At 38.6% G+C, this 14289-nt stretch overlaps 1 protein-coding gene across 1 annotated transcript; it reads right to left on the bottom strand.

The window, feature by feature from the left end:
- Window positions 1-7332: 7332 nt before the first annotated feature.
- LOC142171918 (uncharacterized) lies at window positions 7333-7677 on the bottom strand. The gene has a single exon (XM_075235641.1). The coding sequence runs from the start codon at window positions 7675-7677 to the stop codon at window positions 7333-7335; it is 345 nt and encodes a 114-aa protein (XP_075091742.1).
- Window positions 7678-14289: the final 6612 nt, after the last annotated feature.

Raw genomic sequence — 14289 nt, 5'->3', positions numbered from 1 at the left:
GGAATCAAGGCTTTTTCTTTGTACACGAGAGAGAAATGTGTCTCTCCCATGCTTGACTTGGCCATCATTTAGTATGCCCATATCACTTCCGGTAACTTTTCGGGCTATTTGCCTTTGGATACTTCCAATCTCTTTTTAAGATTTTGAATAATTACCTCATTTGTTGATTTCGCTTGACCGTTTGTGCTCGGGTTGTATGGCGGTGATTTGATTCTTTTTATTTTCAAGTCTTTAAGGAATTTTGTAACCTTTGCGCCTATAAATTGTGGCCCGTTGTCACAGGCGATCTCTTTGGTATCCCAAACCTGCAGATTATGTTCTCCCACAAGAAATCGACCACTTCACGCTCGCCAATTTTCTGGTAAGGACCTGCTTCATCCCACTTAGAAAAGTAGTCAGTTAAAATCAAAATAAACCTTACTTTACCGGGAGCCGATGGCAGCGGCCCGACTATGTCCATCCCCCATTTCATGAATAGCCAAAACGACAAATCAGAATGCAATAGTTCTTCTAGTTGTTGCACCAACGGTGTATGGCATTGGCACTTGTCACATTTCTGAACATATGCCTTAGCGTCATGTTCGATCCGGGGCCAGTAGTATCATGCCCTAATTAGGTTTAATACCAAGGAGTCCGCATCCGAGTCATTTCCACATATTCCTTCGTGAACTTCTCTCATGATGTAACTAGCCTCGGAGACTCCTAAACATTGGGCGAACGAGCCTTGGAAAGACTTTCTATACAATTGGCCTCCCCTAAAGCAGTAACATGCTGCTTTAGTGCTCAGTGCCGGGGATGCTTTGGGATCATCGGGTAGTTTTTCATACTCGAGATAGTCAATGATCTAATTTCTCTAGTCCCAAACCAGATTGGTCGTGTTTACTTTATAATAATTGTCCACATCTAATATCGAATGCATGAGTTGCACGACCGTACAAGAGTTTGATCCCTTCATTTTCGTGGAAGAGCCCATATTGGCCAGTGCGTCTGCTTTCGCATTTTCCTCCCTCAGAATGTGGGTGATTGACCATTCCCTAAACCGTGCGAGCAGAGTGTGGACTTTCACTACATATTATTGCATACGTTCTTCTTTGGTGTCAAAGATCCTGTAGACCTGATTTACTAGTATTTGGGAATCACACTTGATTTCTATGACCTCGGAGTCCATTCCCTGGGCCAGCTCGAGTCCTTCAACCAAGGCCGCATACTTTGCTTCGTTGTTAGTCAAGGGAATAGTTCTTATGGCCTGACTTAGGGTTTCTTCCGAATGCGTGATTAATACTACCCCGAGCCTGGACCCTTTCATGTTGAAAGCTCCGTCCATGAACAAGGTCTGAACTTCTGATGTCATTTTTGACACCATCACCGCTTCTTTGGTGGCCAAAGGTAGCAGTACAGGACTAAAATCGGCCACAAAGTTAGCCAAAACTTGTGACTTGATCGCAATCCTAGGTTTATACGTTATGTCAAATTCACTCATTTTGACTGCCTATTTGGCCCGTCGACCTAAAATTTCAGGTTTGTGAAGGATATTCCGCATGGGAAAGGTTGGCACCATGACAATCGGATGACATTGAAAATAAGGCCTAAGCTTCCGAGCAGTGAGTACGAGAGCTAAGGCCAATTTTTTTAGATGTGGGTAGCGCGTTTCTGCCCCCGTTAAATTTTTACTAACACAATAGATAGGAGATTGTGTACCTTTGTCTTCACGGACTAAAACGATACTTACCGCCTCTAAATCCGCTAAGTAAATAAAAAGGTGCTTGCCTTCCTCCAAATTCGATAATAATGGAGGGCTCGATAAATACCTTATCAAATCTTCCTGAGCCGGTTGGCATTCCGGAGTCCATTCAAACTTGTACTTCTTTTCAAAAGCGAAAAGAAGTGATGAAATTTTTTCGAAGATTGGGAAATGAATTTGCTTAAAGCGTCTAGTCTTCTTGTTCATCTTTGAACTTCTTTCACACTCGATAGTTGGTCGGGGAAGTCCTCGACGGTTTTAATTTTATCGGGATTGACTTCGATCCCCCTTTGTGACACCAGGAACCCTAAGAACTTACCGGAGCTGACTCTGAATGCACACGTTTCGGGGTTAAGCTTCATATTATGCTTCCTTAAGATGTCAAAGGTTTCTTGTAGGTATTTAAGATGATCACCTGCGCTCAAAGACTTAACCAACATATTATCTATATAAACTTCCATGGCTTTCTCTATTTGTTTTTCAAGCATCTTATTCACAAGCCTCTGATAAGTGGTTACGACGTTCTTAAGCCTAAAAGGCATCCCGTTATAGCAATATGTGCCGAAGTTCATTATGAACGAAGTTTTTTCCTGATCCACCAGATTTATTTTGATTTGGTTGTACCCGTAATAGGCACATGTGAAACTTATCATTATTTTTTGGAACCACTACTATGTTAGCTAACTAGTCGGGATACTTTACCTCTCGGATTAAACCGATATCAAGAAATTGAGTTACCTCTTCTTTGACAAATTTGTTTCTGACCTCGGCAATAGGGTATTTCGTTTGCCTTACCGGAGGGATGTTAGGATCCAGGCTTAACTTGTGCACAGCCACCTCTGGCGGAATACCTGTCATATCTGTATGCGACCATACAAAACAGTCAACGTTAAATTTAAGAAATTCTATAAATCCTGACCTAAGCTCGGGGTTTAGTCCTGTCCCTAAGTGGAACTTCCTCTCCAAGAATTTCTCAAACAATGCGACTTGCTCGAGTTCTTTCGTTGTGGATTTGGTTACATCCCTTTCTTCTGGTACCTAGAAATATCTTGGTACCTGATAGGATTCCGACAACTTCTCCCCCCTGTTGACTTTGTTCGGATCGGGATTAAGCGTCGGTTATTGTAATTACTATGCTTCATGCTCCTTTCCTTTGCTACTCAAAACAGAGATCGCATTCATCTCCCTTACCGCCAGTTGATATCCTATTATTTGTTTAATTTCCTAAGGAGTTGGGAATTTTGGAAGTTGATGGTAAGTTGACAGCACAACCTTCATGTCGTGCAACCATGATTTTCCAAGAATAATATTGTAGCCCATATCGCTGTCTACTACTTCAAAAAGAGCAGTCTTACTAAATTGAACCCAATGAGGAGCTTTGTGCCGGAATGATACTTCCGATCAGCTTGGCTTGTTCCAGCACTCTCCATTGGATAATATTGGTCGAACTTCCTGCGTCCAATAAAACACGTTAAATTTTAAAATCTAAAACAATAAGAGAAATTACCAGGACATCGTTGTGCGGTAGTAGAAGTTCATCTACGTCCTTTTTTGTGAAGGTGATGACGTTTTCGACGACTTATCAGAGCCTCTTGCTATGGGTCACTGCTACCTTTGTATTTTTCGCTGCCAAAAAGGTTACACTATTAATCGCGTTCCCCTTGAAAATCATATTGATCATTAGACAAGGGGGATCTTCTCCTACTTTTGAAGGTTCCACATTATCCTAGTTGTGTCTGTAGTTATTGTTAGCCTGGTCGCCTAAGAATTCTTTGAGATAGTCATTTTTCAGAAATATCGCTATCTCCTCGTGCAGATGACGGTAGTCACCTGTCCGATGGTCGTTAGTCTCATGATACTTGCACCATAGATTAGGATCCCTTTGACAAGAGACATATCTCATAGGCCTCGGGAACCATGCTTCCGTAATGTTTCTCATTATCGAAACTAATTCAACCACGCTGATGTTGAAATTATATTCGAAAAACCTGGGGTTGGTGGAATCCCGGGAGCTCGATACCTCTTTCTCTTGCAATGATCTGTTATTTCGGACGCGATCTACTCTCCTCTCGATAGGGAACCTATCTGCCGACTGAAAACCTTTGCCGTATCTTTCAGCCCTTTCGTAGGGCAAAATCCAACCTTTGGAAAACCGTCGGTCTGTGTCAAAATCGGCCTTCAACTTTTCCTTATTCTTCTCTCGGTCCTGGCCCTTGGACGATGCCGAGATGGTCATCCTATATTCTTACTTTCGACTCATAGCGATTGTGGACATCTGCCCATATTGTTGCCTTGAACTCGAGCAAACTTTTTATTTATTTCCGGAAAGCGTCCGAACTCGGATTCATCCCTTTAGTAATTGTCTTAGCTTTCCATAAGTCCGGCATAACGGGTAACAACATTCTTTCCTTATGAAATATGGTCACGAACTCCCGCAGGAATTCGGACTCCCCTTGTGCAAATTTGAATATGTCGGCCATTCGGGTTTGTACCTTGCTGGTCCTGGCATGGGCCTTGATAAAAGAATTCGCGAGAATATCGAAGAATTCTATTGAGTGCTCGGGTAAAAGTGAACACCATGTTAGGGTCCCTTTCATGAGGGTCTCCCCGATCTTCTTAAACAAGATTGAGTCAATCTCGTGCGGAGCTAAGCCATTTCCCTTCACTGCTGTTGTATAGGTGGTGATGTGCTCCTAAGAATCCGAAGTCCCATCATATTTTGGCACGTTTGGCATTTTGAATCGCCTCGGGATCAACTCCGATACCGCGCTTGGTTTGAACGACATCTGAGTGTATTTCTTTAAGCCTGGTCATTCTAACACTGGTGGTGTGCCCGGTATTTGATCCATTCCGGCATTTATTTTCCTCATAAACCGCATAAGTTCGGTTTTAAAGGGATCGTAATCGTTATTGTTATAGGATCTGTTGTAGTTCCCCGTGGCTATGTTGAAGTCGACCTCACCCCTAGGGATGTTCTTATCAACCCTTTTGTACTATTCGATTTTCGGGAGCACCAGGAAGAACTGGGCCTCTCCCATTACTGTTGTTGGAAGCACCCGGCAACTCTGTCATGACCTGATCCTACCACAAGAGGTGGACCATAATAGTCTTTTGTTGTTCCGTCAGGATTCTCATTGTTTCCGCAACATGATCGTCTTCAGCATCATCATAAGTTGCCTCATGAACATGTCATGGATATTGCCTGCCACGGACCGACGTGGCCTCATCCCCCTCATTGCGGGTATCACTGATAAAATCTTCCTATTGATGATGGTTTCCTTGTGCCTCAATGTTGTGCATGATGTTGACATCGTTATCTGCCATTTTTATGATTTTTCGCTAAGAAACAAAGAATTAAACAGGTTAATAATAGATGCAAGGATCAACTCAATTACGCAACCGTCTAAGCCCCATAGTGGGCGCCAAATTGTTTACCCATAAAATGGTTTAGTTGAATTTGTAATGTGATTTATAGATAAGTAAATTGATTTGATACTGAAATAATAAAATAATTAAAGAAATACACAATACTTAGCCTTGAAATGAAGATACAATTATGAAAAACAATGATTGGGGGACAGGGCTTTTGGGCACAACAGTGATGAAACCAAGGAACAAGAAAGTAAAATTGTATAAAGCTTTTTATTGATTATAACGTAAGTTTGCTAGAAAAATCGTGTTCATTACAATGATAACAGAGCTCACTATTTATAGCTGCACCTAGGGAACAAGGTCCTAGGATCATGCACTTCTTTAATGTCAATTATGAGGGCTATTGAAGAAGGTGTAACGGTGAGCGTAAATGACAAATTCTCTGTAACGAACTATGTATTTAACACTGCAGAATATTCCTCATTGAATGCTATCGGATGACAGACATTCATTTATCTTCATGAGCAATTTCTTTTAGGGGGCTTTCCGGTGCTAATTGAAACTGCTGCCCCCGGTCTTGATTTCTAACTGTTTCACTTTTCATCTATCTCTGATTCCACGTGTCGTTCTATTATGCGAGTATTTAATATGAACTAATTTTACCCTATACAAGTTCTTGCGCAGATCATCAATCCTTCGCACTGTATTTCTACTTGAGTGATTGCCAAGATCCTCTTGGTGTCTTTCACGTTTTGTTCGACGTGATCCCTGTATCAGTACTCCTCATCTGGTGATGTATTAGTTAGATAGTTTATATAAGTCCAAATACATATAGATCCCCTAAAGTTGGCATCAAATTTCACTTTAACATACCAACCGAGACTTGTTCCAATTAAACACTTTAATATCAGTCATTTTGTACCTATCAAACCCCTCATGACTAACCAATACAAAAAATATAATGGGTGGAGTTCACACGCTTGACATGGCAAAACGAGCAAATGAAAAAGTTCCATGTGGCTTTTGAATAAAAAAACTTTTGAGAAAAATAAGTAAATAAAACATCAATAAGAAAAAAAGATAAATGAATAAAACTATCGTCATCACCGATGTCGTAGCCCCCACCCACTATTTTCCGGCAAATTCTCCAAATATTCTTGCACTGAAACAAAACCAGATCCATAGCAATGGCAAACACAAGGTTGCTCGATGGCGGAGTGTGTTAGGTGAAACGAATGATAGTGATGGCAAGGTAGTGATGGAGGGAGCTTAAGGTCGGCGAAAAAAATGGTGTTTCTCGGTCATCTTCTCCGGTTAACTCCGGTAGTGACTATTGTTTTTCTTCAGAAAGCAAATAGGGAATCAATGGCCATTTTAGACCTCATTTACATAAGCAAACCATCACAATCTTTTTCATCTTTTGCCATTAAATGTTTTGGTATTATTTTGTAGATTTCATTATTACTTCTTTAAAGATTTTCAAGAATATTGCCTCTTTCATAGTGCTTCCCGCCTGCATAAATTACAAATGTCGCACCTAATAGTACTATCAACAAAGGCAACATTCAGAAGAAACATCTGTAGGTGAAGATTGAAGAGGAAAACGCTTTCCGATATAGTTGTTAAGGGAGGCGGTGACTGTAAGAATACTAAATGTGGAAAACTAATGTGCAACTACTACATTTTTTATAGTTTAAATATACTGAAAAATAAAAATTTTGGATTCTCACGCTCCTAGAAGAAGTGTTGGTACACACTGTGCCACATAAGTTGTATGTGTCTAATAGGAACGGTTTAAATATAGTTCAAGTGTTTGATGGAAAACACTGTTAGTTTAGGTGTCTAAGTGGAAATCAAAGTAAAGTTTAAGGGACTGATTATGTATTTCCTTTTATATAATAAAACATTAGTTCGAACATGTTAATGGAATACAAAATTAATAGAGATTAATAAGGACAAATTGCATACTTTTTTTTTGGTGAAGCAGAAAAGATTTTATTTATCACCTGACCAACACTTACAAATTAGGTTTACATATGCATCAGATACCCCTACTTTCTATCCTCATATATACAATTCCCTCCTATACATTTTTATCTATAGAGTGTTTCAATCCAAGCTTTGTCCCTTCTTGAGTGTTTTCTTCCCAGTACTTCATAAATTTTGTGCTTGCAATTCTGCTTTATCTGGCTGCATAAGTGCCCTTGCCTTAAGACCTTTTATTCCCATAATGCTACATTTCTTTCTTTCCATATGTAGTAATCCACAACTGCTAATGATGCTAGCACAAATGCCCTGCACATTTTCCCTTTAACTTGCCTTGTCATCCTTCTGTCTAGTCCTCGAAAGTCTATGTTAGTTACGCCAATATTCAGCCATCTCATGATATCTCCCAAGCATTCTTTCGATAATTGACATTTGAAAAATAGGTGTTCAATTGTTTCCTCTTCATTACCATATATCACACATAAATTGTCTTGGCTAATTCCCATATGCTTCAGTCTATCCTTTATCAAGAGTCGCTTGTAGGCTGCTAGACAACAGATGAAGCTGTGCTTAGGCATGTTTATTCCATTCCATACCCACCCTCTCCAAGGCCAGTCCTCCGTAGCCCCTTTTTTCTAGCTATAGCCACTACTTAGTGTATATTCCCCTGTAGCAGTTAGCCAGTTATTTTGTATATAACCTACTGCAAATTTGTCTCTAATTATGCATATTTTCCTCCAATACCAGCTACAATCTTGAAGAGGTTTGTATTGCCACCATGCACTCCCTTTTAAGTAGATGTGATCCACCAATCGTACCCATAAGTTGTTTGTTTTTGCTGCTATGTTCCATACATACTTTGCTACTGCCGCTTCATTCCATACAACAATATCATGTATCCCTAGTCCACCCCGCTTCTTTGTTCTACACATTAAATCCCATGCAACCAGTGCGGGTTTGTTTGTTTATCATCCCATAAGAAATTCCTACACACTCCTATGATGATTTTGATTACTTTCTTTGGTAACACAGAAATGGTAGACCAATAAGAGCGTATGTGCAGTAATACAATATTTATTTGCACTACTCTCCCTACATATGATAGTTTCATTGACCCCCAATACTTCACCTTCATAGTCAGTTTATCCACTAACATTTCACAATCCATTGCTGATAGCTTCTTTAGTGATATGGGAACCCCAAGATATCTGAATGGTAGTGCCCCCCTCTTGTACCTTCTCAGCTCACACAAATCATTCAAGCATTGTTTATCCATGTTGGCACTGAAAATATTTGATTTTGCAGCATTTGTGGTGAGTTCAGATGCATTAGAGAAACTTTGCAATCCCCTTAGTATCAATACTATATCTTGGAAATCTCTTTTACAGAAGATCAGTACATCATCTGCAAAGCAGAGATGATTCGGTTTCAACCCCTTGCACTTTGTATGGTAAGCAAATCCTTCTTGGTCAGCCACCAGTCTCATTATTCTTGTAAAGTACTTCATGCATATTATAAATAATAATGGAGATATTGGATCCCCTTGTCTTAGTCCTCTCTTTCCTGTAATGTTTCCATATATGCCACAATTGATAGCAATTGTATATTGTGTTGTTGTAATGCATGTCACATCCAGCGAATGAATTTGCAGGGAAAGTTCAGTGCATACAACATTTCTTCTACAAATCCCCATTCCACCGAGTCATAACCTTTCTTGAGATCAATATTTATAAGGCAGCGTTTGGTAGTGTTCTTCCTGTTGTAGAGTCATACTAAATCTTGACAAATTAGAATATTTTGAGCAATAGACCATCCTTCTACAAACGCACTTTGATTTGCTGAGATTATTTCAGGCAACACTTTCCTTAATCTCTGGTACAACATATTTGATATAACCTTATAGACAGTATTGCAGCAAGTTATAGGTCTACAATCACCTACAGAGTTTGCATGTGTACCTTTTGGGAAAAGGGTGATCAATGTGTTATTCAGCACATGTAGTAGTTTTCCAATTTTGAAAAACTCCAACACCCCTGCAGTTAGGTCCTTCCCTATTATTCTCCAACTAGATTTGAAGAATTGTCTCCTATATCCATCCGGGCCAGGGCTGTTATCCCCTGCAATTGCGCATAATGCTTGTTTCACCTCATTTTCTTTGTATGCAGCCTCCAGTGTCTTTCTGCTTTCTTCAGTCACCACAGATCATCTTTTCACTAATCTTCTACAAACATGATCTTTACCCCCCTGCTTGTACCCAATAGAGTAGTGTAGAAATCAGTGAATACTTTTGTAATCCTCTCCACCTCTGTAATATTTTTCCCATTTATATCCCTTATTGAAATTATCCTATTTGTTTTCCACCTGGCTTTCATAAAACTATGAAACCATTGCATTTTACACTTTTGCATCATAAATTGACATCTAGCTTGTTCTCAATTAGTGCACTTCTGTGCTAACTTCATCTCCTGCTTATGTAGTTCATAGTCCAATTGATTTGCCCGAATTCTAGCTTGGCATGCTAGAAGTTCCTCTTTTATTTGGTCTGCTTTTTTCTCCACCTCAATAAACCTACTCCTGTTAATATTCATTAAAACGTTTTTCATCCAATTCAATTTCCCAACCAATTGATATTGCTTAGTCCCTGTAATCTCCAGCTGCCAGCTTTCTTCCACTTTTATCATGAAGTCTGGTGCCAGACTCCATATATTAAAGTATTTGAACTGTTTTTTCATTCTGTTGCCTCAACTTTCCCAGCTGATAATAGCAGGGCTATGATCATACAACCCTTCTTCCATGTAATGAACTGTGGAAGCAGGGAGCTGAGACAACTATTCATTATTTACTAATACTCTATCTATCTTGTTCATAACTTTGTCATCCCCTTCTTGTTTATTATTCCAAGTGAAGTAAGACCATGTTAATCGTAGGTCGCGTAGGTCACAAGTTTCTACACAATTCATAAACACCTTTGTTTCTGCCATAGTGACTGGTCTTCCAATCCTCTCTTATCTATATAGGAACAATTGAAATACCTCACTACACCCCATAGTCCATGTATCTGATTACATAACCTTCTTATATCCTCCCATAATTCTCTCCTAAGGGCTTGATCATTGAACCCATAGACAATAGTAATGTATATTTGCTCTCCACTACCTCTATGTTTTACTTTATAGTGAATTAGTTGTGCAATAACTTTGATCAGGTCCACCTCATATATCAGAAGTTTTCATAGTAACTATATACGTCATCTCGGATATTTTTGCAAATTTATGCTAAAGGACTAACCATTACAAAGATTAAGAGAGGCTCGTTGGGCCTTTTCCCTCTTAAATTTTGTTTTCAGGATCCCAAATAATCTAGCCTTTACATTATGCAAAAATAGATTTGCTTCTTTCTGCTTTACTAGTTTATTTAGGCCCCTTACATTCCAACATCCAATACTATCTATTAGGAGAGGGATATACCTCACCCTTCCTATTGTTTGGTCTCACTACAGCTTGCTTATCTCCAGGGCTGATGAGCTTGCTATGTTCTCCTCAAACTTAGTTGTCTCCTCATTTCTTTGTGCTAGTGCAGCATATGAGTTCCCAAGTTTCAGAGTCATCTCTCTTGATACTGTTGTCTTACTATTCTTCCCAGTTCCTCTAACAAGTATAGCATAATTATTTCTTTTCTCGGGTTCATTCTTCTTTTGTTATATCTCTTGCGTGACTTTTTTTTATCCTCCCTCCTTCATTCCCTACTGTTCCAGTAGTGTTTTTAGGTCTTTCCTGCCTACCCTTATCTGCTTTTTGTTGATCATTCTGTATTTTATTTTGGCCTTGTTGTTCCTTAGCATCCTCCCTTCACATGTATTTCCGGCATTCCAGTTGCTCATGCCCAAAGTTGTTACATGTGGCACAAAGCACTGGCTTCAACTCATAAACAGTTCTTTGCTCTATAATCTTTCCATATTCATTTTCAAACATGACTTTTGATGGATATTGCTGGTTAATTGACACCTTAACAAGTATTCTAGCAAATGTAAGTCGCCATTTCTGCGATGTAGCTCTATCTGCCTTCAATGGCTTTCCCACCATACCTGCAATTTTTGTGAGAGCACTATTTCCCCCATACTTGATATCCAATCCCATGAGTCTAATCCATAGAGAAATTTTGTCAATAATCTCATTTTCATATCAATGTCTTGTTTCCATGGTTTAATAACAACTGGCATTTTATCAAACATCTGGACTCCTTCTTCAACAGTTTTGATTTTACTTTCTTCAGACTGAAATCGCACAAGGAACACCCCATTGTTAACGAGTGCCACTTTGTCAATTCCCTTGTTTCCCAAAATTCTCCGAAAATGCCCATCCATTATTGACAATTGAGGGTTAGAACCCAGCACGTAGCAAATTGGCTGTTGATCTCCAATACTTAACTTCATCCTTGATATCATCAATTGTAATTTTGACATTTTGATTGGTCACTTCCTCACTACATAAATTGAATCCCTCAGTCGTAGGTATTGGCCCTACTACTTTACTCCATGAATTCATGGCATGTTGTGATTGCCCCAACCCTACTTCCTCCACCGCCTCTTCTTCTACCATATCTTCCCATGAGCTTTTTCCGTTACTCTGCGCCATGCAATTCTCATCTCTGCTCATCGAATTACAACGAGCTAGTGTGTATCCATATCTACTTGAGACAATTCTAGCGGTACGATTTATTGAAATACATGGATGCTTTGTGTTTTCTTCGTATCTGCTGATTGCGGTACAATTTGCTTTTCACCATTTGTGATAGTGCCTTGCCTTTGTTTCTCTCTCCCCTCCCCCTCCCCCCCCCCCCCTCCAGCTTTCGATTTCCTGTCCATGTTCAGCTTTCACTGAGAGAAAACTTGATTCTAGAGAGAGAATTTAGTGGTTGTAAAATATCTTTTTTACAAATTGCATCTCTATTTCTTGTCTCAATTTTGACGACATCAATGAGAAAACTATCACACACTTATGTGGCACTCTCTTAAATAATTGTATGATTGTATGATCGTATGTTAGAGAAGAGAAAAGTGTGTCTCATATAAGGGTTGGAGAAGAGAAAAATGTCTCATAGAAGAGAAAATAATATTGAAACCATAATTGGGCCTCCCATTACGGGCCTCATTGGGCTAAACCTCGTTAGATTATCCTGGCACATAAAGTGCACCGCTCGACTTTCATTATGACACTTATAATTAATGTTAAAATAAGTGTTAAGATATAAATAAAATGTTAAAATAAGTTATGAATGTTTAAATTTAACTAACATGTTTTTAGGTAATGCATGTAGACCTATTTTTCCAGCGGTACTTGCTTTCAATATTTTCATAGATAGTGATAAGTTATAACAACAACAATAACAACCCAGTATAATTCCACTAGTAGGGTCTGTGAAGGGTAGTGTGTACGCAAACCTTACCCTTACCCTAAGGTAGAGAGATTGTTTCCGATAGACACCCTCGGCTCTCTCCCTCCAAGAACTCTCCATCTTGCTCTTGGGATGACTCGAACTCACAACCTCTTGATTGGAAGTGGAGAGTGTTTACCACTAGAACAACCCACTCTTGACAAGTTGAATTTCTTAATTATCTTTCTGAAAACGGTGCGTGGAGTCGAGAACAAAAATTGGTAACAACATCTTTTTCCCGCTAGGGGAGGAGGATGTATCGAGGGGGTAAATGTAAATGGTCAAGTGCAGTCAAAGAGAAACTTTTTGCAATCAAAGGCATAATTTTGTCCCTGACCTTGGGGTTTGAGTTTAATCTACTTTTAAGCCAAGTAACTTTTTTGTTGGAAAAACTCATCAACAAAGACTAATAGATGACCTGAGAAAACATTAATGTGCAGTAGATTAGACAACGTTGAGATTGTAAAAAGAATATGCATGGACTGATTGTCTTCTTTAATCCAAAGTTAATGAAGTGACGGGTTGTTCTACTTTGGTAAAAGAATGCAAACCAAGGTTAACAAATATCCTCTTCTTTTACTTTTTACTTCTTGTGTCTTTATCTTTTGATGGGCTGGAGTTTTGTCCAGAATTTGAAACGCTACATGAGATAAACTTTGGCACGAAATATTTTTGTAAAAGTTTTGAGATTTGTTAAAACATCGCCCTTTATTTTCTGTCTTTATAGTTTACATTCTTTTTCATGAACCAACTCAAAAAAAAAAGATTGAGATTTGGCTTTGGGATCATTGTAAAAGGTGATGGACATTCAAATTATAAATAAGGTATGAAACCAATTCATGATTCATCATCAAAGTTATTACTAATATACAATTAAACTGTACATATTCATTTTTTATTCTGAACTTTTTGCACAGATTAATTACATATTTAGTATCACACAGACATCTCTTCTTTGCAATCTTTATATCTTTGGGAGTTTATAGGCAATGCCAACAAGTGCGTATCTAGGTTAAGGAAAATTGGGTTCACGTGAACTCATGCTTCTCTTATTTAATAGTATATAATAATATTATATTTTTTAAAATTTACTTAAATATACGTGCGTGCAACAATGTTCTAAGACTCATATGGTGCAATAATCATTTGGTGTACCTCGACAAATAAAATTGGTGGTTCAAATCCTACTTTGAACGATCATATATATATATATATATAAACACTAAAATTTTCAAAAGAATATAATTTTAAACTTATAATTTTTAAAGTGTCGTGGCTTCATAGTAAGAGACGAAAGTTAAATCGGCCACAAATATAAATTTTAGATCCACCTTTTTATAATAGTACACATATTTTCTTGAAATCCTGAATCCGTCTGCCACTCGTTTATTTTTTCGTTTAGCTAGCACGACTGACTAGTTAGCGGCAGGATACAAAGTTCAGTCTTTGCATCATTCAAAGAGGATAGTTTCAAGTAGTTCAGCAGTAATTAAATTTGAAACTGAAAAAGAAAAAAGGAAAACGGTAATAATTTCATGTCGTTTCCAATGAAAACAAGTGGAGCATTTCGGTAAGCAAACCCTTCCATTCAGAAGCAAACAAGAAAGAATAACAAACAAGAACATTAAAAAGACTGAATTGAAGAGAGGTAAAGATGTATCACCTTTTAATTTTATATATGGCGATTCAGGCTTTGAAAGAAAGAGCCAAGAAGAGCACATGCAACAGCTGTTGCTCAGAGGGAAGCTGAAAACTAA

This window comes from Nicotiana tabacum, chromosome 17 (assembly GCF_000715075.1).
Source record: "Nicotiana tabacum cultivar K326 chromosome 17, ASM71507v2, whole genome shotgun sequence".
NCBI lineage: Eukaryota > Viridiplantae > Streptophyta > Magnoliopsida > Solanales > Solanaceae > Nicotiana > Nicotiana tabacum.
This window is presented reverse-complemented; position numbering and strand designations above follow the sequence as displayed.